Here is an 8,788-nt window from a genome sequence, read left to right as displayed (position 1 = left end):
ATATTAAAAAACCTACTTAATAAATCCTAAAAAAAAACCTACTTATTAAATCCTAAAAAATAAAATAAAAAAAAAACCTACTTTTTGGTCTAGTGCACCATTTACGACCTTTTGGTGTTGGTTTGATTGAAGAAGAATGGGAAAATGTTAAAATTGTGTTGGGTAATGGTTGAAAAAAATGGGAAAATATGTAATTTTTTGTGAGTATTTGTAGGTAAAAAATTTAATTCTTTTAAAACTTTGATTTACCATACCATAACCGCCACCCCAGCGGCTACATTGAATAAGTCAACCAAAGTCAGCCATGTCATACTCCCCCCACCCCGCCAGGCTCAATCCCCACTCTAGCGGGGCAACACCATGGTCAACGTTAGCCCGGTGTAGTCTAGCTAGCATTTTTGGCATTCCGTCGCCCTAACCTACGCCCCACACCCCGTAGTCTTAATTTATATTTTAGGCTCAAGCTATCCATACACCCTATCTGCCTATGTGTACACCCTTTGCCTCGTATAGGCCTATCCGGGGCGTATAGGGTTACATCAAACTCAGTGTTTGACTCATTTGGCTGCTCCTATATGCCTCGTATAGGCCTATACGGGGCGTATAGGACCCCTCGTATAGGTCTCGTACATGACTCATGCCCCATATATGCCACATATAGCCTATATGGGGTGTATATAAGGTTTTTTTAACAAACATTTTATACAATATTAATCGTTTTAGCAAACTTTTATACAAAAATAAGTTTTCTATTTTAAATAAATAAAAATATCAAGTACATGATATGATACAACATCTGTATAGGCCTGTATGAGACCTAAACCACACCTATAGTCCAATGCGAGACCTATACTACACCTACATGCGTATACGAGTTATTATAATTAATATAAGTTTTTTATAATTAATATTAGAGTTATTATAATTAATATGAGTTTTTTATAATTAATATTAGTGTTATTATATGAGATTTTTATAATTAATATTAGTGTTATTATAATTAATATGAGTTTTTTTTTATAATTAATATTAGTGTTATGGATATTAAAAAGAGAAAACAAAAAAATTGAAAATATATGCCGCATATAGGGCTAGACTTGGCGTATAGTATGGTCCAAAAGACCATTAAAGCCTTGTTTTGCCCCAGTCTAGGCCTAACTTAGGGCTAAAATGGTAATTTGCCGTTTATAAAAGTGTTTTGAAAAACCCCATTATATACATACGCCTCATACAGGCCTATATTAGGCATATAAGAGAGGAAAAAAATATCAATTTACGCTCAGTCTAGGCCTAACTCATGGGTAAAATGGTCTTTTTCGTCTATACGCCCCATATAGGCCTATACGAGGTATATACGGGGCATATAAGACAAAATATGACAAAATATGATATAATCAGAGATTCTTTTGAAAATTGAAAAAGATTATACGCGACGTATAAACCTATACGAGACGTATATGAGGGTGTGTAAGTAAAGACTGTGGTGTGTGAATATGTAGACACATAATTTTAAATTGCGATAAAAGTCATAAAAAAGTGAGTGGCAATAAATATATTTTGCAGCAGGCTTTGGTGACTCCATATCGAGCGAATTCGATTGGATAAGCATGGCGGCAAGATCTCTAACTAACCTTGAAGATAAGGCTCTTATACCTAGGTATCTTGGAAATCAAATGAATCTTTTCTTTTTTCTTTTTTCTTTTTTATTTTATTTTATTTCCATGAATCATCGAACTTCTGCTCCTCCATAATTGGACCCTGTTAAATTTGACTCACTGCTGTTAAAACCACTTTCTGCCACCCGTTTCAGCCCACCTTTTTTCACTCTCAGCCGCACATCTAACATTAAATAATTTTGCCAATGAGCTAGTGGTGGAGTGGTAAGGGAGAGATCTTGTGTTCCAAGTGACTCAAGTTCAATTCCTGCCCCTAGCATTTAGTTTCTGCGGCACCTGGTGATGATGGGAGACTAGGCGAGTAGGCGGCGATCGCTAGTTCGATCCTTGAACTGAGCGGGTTTTACCTCACCGCACTGTCGTGCCTTCGGGCGAGTGTTCACGGGCTTCGGCCCTAGGTGAGGGTTTTCCCCGGTTCGGAAGGCGAGTGTATCCCGATGTGGTGAATTTCGCCAGTAGCCCATTTGGAGGATTCGTTGGCCGTTCAAAAAAAAAAAAAAAAAAAAAAAAAAAAAAACATTAAATAATTTTGATACATTTTTGAAAAGATGTATATGGTTGAAAAAAGTTTGAAACCAGAATAACTAAAATGTCACTCCTGAACTACAACCATAGCCAGGTTCATTTTCCATAAATAGTAATTATGTTTGTTAAAATAGAATCTTTCGTTATGTGTCTCTTTCTTAAAATAGAAGTGTTACAGTCAAGTATGCTTACAAAAGTTGACTAAATCTATTCAAATTCTGTCTGTCATTCTCATTCAAACACTTAAACCGTTTTCATAAGTTTGTTCTAGATAAATTAAAAGAGTTTGAAGTTAGTCATAAAAGAATCAATACTTAGAAGTCGATTAAAGATGATAAGTATATGTCATTTTAGTTTTTTAAACTACCATATTTTTTTTTTGTTTAGCTTTTGATGTAAACAAATCGACCCCCAACCATTCCAATTAACAAATGTGTATGAATTAGGATTTCTGTATAACATATCATTAGGACTGAGTTGGAATAAATTTAGGGATAATCAACAAATTAACAATATTATCCAAGATAATTAACAAAACAATCTCTACGTTTTGAATTTACGGAAATAGTCACTTGACTTTGTTTTAATTACCAGTTAATTCGGCCAATCACAACCAGACATGTCCCCCCCCCCCCCCCTACACACACAGCGTTGCGGTGCAATATATGTAATATGTTGCGTCAAGGTGATCTCTTGCACCAAGGTGATTTGCTGCGCCAATATCTCCCATGACAACTCTGTTTCGCCAAAGTTATAAAGTTTTACAAGTGAATCAACCTTTTACCACTTCTATGTAAATCACAATAAATACGTTGAACACCGAATACTTCGCATAAAAACTCTATATGCGACTTTTTTTATTTAATCATAAACAAGGAAAAGAAATTACATGCAAAACATAAACGTAAATTGGGTTATATTAGTACCCTTACTTGCTATCTAAGCTACTAATTCAACCTATCCTACTTAAATACTTCCTCCTATTCTATTTCAAATACTTCTGCCAAAATTAAATAAACTTGAATTATCTATAAATCCAAGTGTTATCTTTAATATCTCAAAAGTGATATGACAAATTTTGTTACGCGAAAGTGATTTATCGGTAATCTTTAAACGCACTAGCTATTTTGTTGGTTATTTTTGCCCAACATAGTAAATTAATAATTTTGTGATTATCTCATATGTTAATCTAACTATAGCCCCACAAGGTTTCCTAGTATAACACACATACACATTATGAATCAGTAAATCAATTATTAAACAATCTACCATTCCTACTTTACCCCAACTTTATCATTCGTAAAACAAAAGTTACCATGTTGTAGTCTATATAAACCCAACAATACCTCTTCACTCTTCACAACCTCATCTTTTCCTTAAAACTATTACAATGGCGTTAGCTCCAACTACATACGCACTCCTCCTCACATGTCTCCTCCTCACCATAACATACGTAACAAGTAACACCCGAACAGATGAGGAGGTGAGGAATACGTATGAGTTGTGGCTAGCACGTCACGGGAAAACATACAATGCCTTGGGGGAGAAGGAGAGTAGGTTTCGGATATTCGCCGATAATTTAAAGTTTATTGATGAGCACAACTTGTCCGGGAACAGGAGTTATAAAGTCGGGTTGAACCAGTTTGCTGATCTCACCAACGAAGAGTATCGGTCGATGTATTTGGGGACCAAGGTGGATCCTTACAGGAGGATTGCTAAGATGCAGAGAGGCGAGATTAGCCGACGATACGCGGTTCAGGAGAACGAGATGTTTCCGGCTAAGGTAGATTGGAGAGAACGAGGGGCTGTTTCTCCTGTTAAGAATCAAGGAGGCTGTGGTATGATTTCATTTATTTTTTTATTAATTTTTAACGACAATTTTTAACGCCTAAATTCCATTTTTTGGGAGTCAAACCCGTACCACTAGGACATAGGTGCAATGGCAGATCTAAGAATTTTTTTTACTGGATTCGTTTTGGTAGATTCTCACTATTTTTTTCCAAATCATACGAGGTTCTCACTAATTTTTCCTGTTTTTTCTAAACCGAATGGATTCCTGTGAACCTATAAAAGTGGCCTAGATCCACATAGGTGTATAATATGATAGGTGTATAATTTGATTATATTATATTTTGTATTGACTTTGCTAGCGTACAGGGGCGGACCTACCCATAGTCATGGCCTCATGGGTGGGCAGGCGCACCTCTTAAAACAAGATTAGTGTATATTTAAAAAAAAAAAGAACCCGGCCGCATCCCTTAAAAATGCGGTTAAACTCCTCCTTTGCACCAAGCAAATAATTCATGGTTCCACCGTTACTAGGGTCTTGTTAGTTTTTCTTGCTAGTTTTTAAAGTTTGTTAAAGAAAACTATTTTACTCAATTATTTTTTAGTGTTATTTATATAAGTATTGGAATGGAATCTATTGAAACATTGCAGGAAGTTGTTGGGCTTTCTCAACGGTGGCGTCAGTTGAAGGAATAAATAAAATAGTCACCGGCGATCTGATCAGTTTATCTGAACAAGAGCTAGTTGATTGTGACAATAAATACAACAGCGGTTGCAATGGTGGGTCGATGGATTACGCCTTCCAGTTCATCGTCTCCAATGGCGGAATCGACTCAGAATCGGACTATCCTTACAAAGGTGTAGGAGCCGTTTGTGATCCGGTTAGAGTAAGTTTTATACAATGATACAAAATTTTTATGGTTATAGCATTTTGTGTTGGAAATTGGTATTGAAAGTGAAATTGATTTGCAGAACAAGGCAAAAATTGTTAGCATAGATGGTTATGAAGATGTGCCACCGATGAATGAGAAAGCATTGATGAAGGCAGTAGCTCACCAGCCTGTGAGTGTTGGAATAGAAGCTTCTGGAAGGGCTTTTCAGTTATATACTTCTGTAAGTTTAAACCGTTTTCATAGTTCGACCCGTGACCCGTCAACCTGTTTACGATCAATTTAAACCATTTGACTGGTTTAAATAAACGTGTTAAGTGGGTGGCGTACAAATTACACAATTTTAACCATTTAATATATTTACAACTTAGATTACAACCTGTCAGCCCGTATGACTCTTCTATATAAACATATTAAACGAGTCATTCATGTTATGCAAATTTAATTGCTTGTGCTGTGTGGGTCAAGTTGATTTTGTGGGGTTCGAAGATTTAACTTGTTAACTGACACGGTTCACAAACATATATAAATAGTCTTTAATGATTTATCAATTTGTAAAATTTCAGGGTGTACTTACCGGTTCATGTGGGACTAACCTGGACCATGGGGTAGTTGTGGTGGGATACGGTTCAGAAAACGGGAAGGACTATTGGATTGTTAGAAACTCATGGGGACCAGAATGGGGTGAAGACGGGTATATTAGAATGGAGCGTAACATGGTCGATACGCCTGTGGGCATGTGTGGGATAACGCTGATGGCTTCTTACCCGATCAAGTACGGAAACAAGAACCCAAGTATCTCAAACAACGTTGATAGTCACCAGATTAGTAGTATCTAATATATTTATAATTATAATCATTAATATCTTAATTGTGGAATCATATTTGTGCTCTTCGATATGTACGTTTTAATATATCATGACGCTTTTCTTATGTCTTCTAGAACGCAATTGTACTCTTCTAATATATATAGAAAAATGGTTTTAATTGTTTGCGCATCATGATTTGTTTTGTACCTGTTAAAGAACAACCAGAAAAAACTCAAAATCAACTATTGTTATTGAACTGAACTGAATTGAAATACAAGAAAAGAAATTACAATAAATTGAAAATTACGAACTATTTTCAAATTAATACAACCCCCTATTTATACTAAAAGCTCCAAATTTAGCTACAACAAACCGTTGTAAGAATTTTCACAAACACCCCGTGATCTTACAAGAAAGTAAGAATCAGACCTTGTAGCCCAACCACTGCTCTTCCCTTAACAACAACACCTCAACCACTGACTCACTACTCACTGCTTACTACAACATCAGTTGTTTACCATCAGTTGTTTCCATCAGCTGTTAGCCACCATCAGTGTTTGATCACAAGCAGTGCTTACAAGGTTTACATCAGTTGTTTGCCTCCTTAGTATTCAACAGTGGCTTGCTTTTATTTATTATTCTGAACTCATCAGTGGTTATAACTGAAACGTTACTTTTCTCAACAATCTCCACCTAAGTAAGACTGTGGGGTATGGGGCTTGGGTTGGGGCGTGGGTTGGCTGAAAACGCCCAAGCCACCACCCCGGGTGGGCTTGGGTTGGGGCGTGGCTCAAGGGGCGGGAGTTTAAAGCCGGGCGTGGGGCGGGTCTATCAGTATGACATGGCGGGTTCTCGTTGGCCAAACCAAACTAGCCGTTGGCCAACGGCTATGTTAAAAAAAATTTATTTTTTCACTATAAATATCACACTTCAATTCCTATTTTTACCACATTCAACCACAATAATCATCTTCAATTTCTATAATCATCTCTATTCTTATTCTACAAAACAAAAAATGCATCCTCATAATCGTGTTTATGACCCGAACAACCCGTGGGCATTCCAAGAAAATCCTAGCCCACCACCCAATCGTCCAATGCCTCGTCCATTTTTATTACACTCCTCTATGCCCGATATGGCGGGTTATGCATCGTATCTCGGGAATCGTTTGTTTACTAACTTCCCATACACCGACGATTCTATACCTAGCCCGATTCCACAAACGCCCATCAACCTTTCACCAACCTCCGTCAACCTTTCCCAAACCGAAACCGTCCCCGAAACTCAACCACCCAACGATGGTCCTTCCGCATCCAAACCCATCAAAAAGAGAAGTCATAAGAAAAAAACCGAGGCGGAGAAAGCACTTGAAACCGCCAAACGAAAACAATAAAGATGGGTCGTTAATAAAGAACTTGCAATGGCGAGGGCTTGGCTTCAACAATCTCAACATCCAACTTTAGGTATTTTTAAATATTTTGTAGCCCTTATTTTAATATTTATAGTTATTTTTTATATAACTTTGTAATATATTAAATTTTGTTTTTATTAAAATAGGAAATTCACAACATCGAAGCCATTTGTGGGAAGCGATTAGTAAAGCATTCCATGAAGAAATGGGAAGGGAGCCTTATCGTGAAAAAGATAGCTTATCCTCGAAGTGGATCGAGATAAGCGGCCAACTTACAAAATTTAGTGCTTTTTTAAATAAAGCATAGCAAAACCAAAAAAGTGGTGAAACCGAAGCCGACTTTTTGACAAATGCATTGGTTACATTCAAAACAAAATATGGGGAGCGACTTCCGTTTCATGCATTGTTGGGAGATTTGTAAGTTCCATCCTGTCACACCCCGATATTTCCACATATCACCGGTGGGCCCGGTGGGGAGTATCGTGACGTAGTTGATATCATCATGGTCAAACATACACAGAATAGCACAGCGGAAATCTTGGAATATAAAATATTATTACGAACTCAAATGTCTGAAAATATCAAAGTATTTATTATAGACGAGTCTGTAATATCAAACCACAGGAGGATCACTACAAAATGTTTAAAATGAAGCTTAGCAGACTTTATGGCATCTTTAAGGATTTGCAAGATCCTCTTTTTCGACGCCGAGCAACTCCCAGCCTATTACGAGTAGTACCTGCCACTTAGCCTTTTGAAAATACGTCAGTTTTCACTGGTAAATACAATTTAACCGACTCATTTGAAAAGAGTTTATGAAAATTGATTTAAGTGCACAAGGCACAAAGCCTTTTATAACTCGGGACAATTCTTAATAAAAATCTTGTATACTGAATTACATGTTTACCGTACATCTGGGGCCCAGTACAGAGACTGAGACATGATTAAACGACACACCACTTTTAAAACACATAAAGGAGTTATCCCCAACTTGTGGGTAATTAATAATTTATTATTGGCATCTTTCCGGTGTATGCCTACACCCTGCGCATAGGTCGTGGCCATTTACAAATGAATGAGCCAAGGATATATCCAGGACACGGTCGTTAACCCCCAATGTTTAAGTCATCAACAGAACAGTATCAAAACAGGTTTTGTGGATTTACTAGCCACAATTCGGCATTTGATTGATCCACACCCGACCAAGCGGTATTAATCTACCGTATCCCAAGCCCGTATAAGGGAAAATAAGTTAAAAGTATTTACCTGAGCTAATACTTGATTCGCAGCAAAATAACTTAGTTGTATCCAATCTATCTAAATGCAGGTAGCTTTTACCGGGTGGCTCTAGTCTGGAGTGATGGTAATATATAACCAAATTCAGAATGCTAATGGTCTTATTTAAGTCATAGACTTAGACCGGCTAGCTTGAAGTATCTAAAGCGGTACGATACGCTAGATTAAGCGATGACCGGAATAGAATGTTATTTAGACCCAACAAGTTTGGATACTTGTATAATATGGGTAAACTAAGCACATTCCGGATTTTGAGACAAAAATGATAAGGTTAAACCCGTTTCGGCAACATACGTAAACTAGTTACATAAACCGATCCGAACGCGTAAAATGCGTAACGGGTAACCAAATGAATCATATACAAGTTCCATAGGTTATTATGCTTAGAATATG

The 8,788-nt window shown here is 37.0% G+C and overlaps 1 protein-coding gene across 1 annotated transcript; it reads left to right on the top strand.

Annotated features, from left to right (window-relative positions):
- The first annotated feature begins 3,550 nt into the window (after positions 1-3,550).
- Positions 3,551-5,877, top strand: LOC110891147 (zingipain-2). Its single transcript, XM_022138813.2, has 4 exons — positions 3,551-4,039; positions 4,641-4,876; positions 4,962-5,102; positions 5,446-5,877. Exons 1-4 carry the CDS (start codon positions 3,592-3,594, stop codon positions 5,716-5,718), a joined length of 1,098 nt encoding a protein of 365 aa, XP_021994505.1. The 5' UTR covers positions 3,551-3,591; the 3' UTR covers positions 5,719-5,877.
- The last annotated feature ends 2,911 nt before the right edge of the window (positions 5,878-8,788 follow it).

Source organism: Helianthus annuus, chromosome 12 (assembly GCF_002127325.2).
Source record: "Helianthus annuus cultivar XRQ/B chromosome 12, HanXRQr2.0-SUNRISE, whole genome shotgun sequence".
NCBI lineage: Eukaryota > Viridiplantae > Streptophyta > Magnoliopsida > Asterales > Asteraceae > Helianthus > Helianthus annuus.
The sequence above is the reverse complement of the archived record's forward strand: the minus strand, read 5'-3'. Positions and strand labels throughout refer to the sequence as shown.

Excerpts from the sequence above, each read along its gene's own strand:
- LOC110891147 (XM_022138813.2), top strand. The coding sequence starts at position 3,592 with ATGGCGTTAGCTCCAACTACATACGCACTCCTCCTCACATGTCTCCTC. Across the intron at positions 4,040-4,640 it reads TAAGAATCAAGGAGGCTGTG|GAAGTTGTTGGGCTTTCTCA; the intron begins GTATGATTTCAT and ends GAAACATTGCAG. Across the intron at positions 5,103-5,445 it reads CTTTTCAGTTATATACTTCT|GGTGTACTTACCGGTTCATG; the intron begins GTAAGTTTAAAC and ends GTAAAATTTCAG.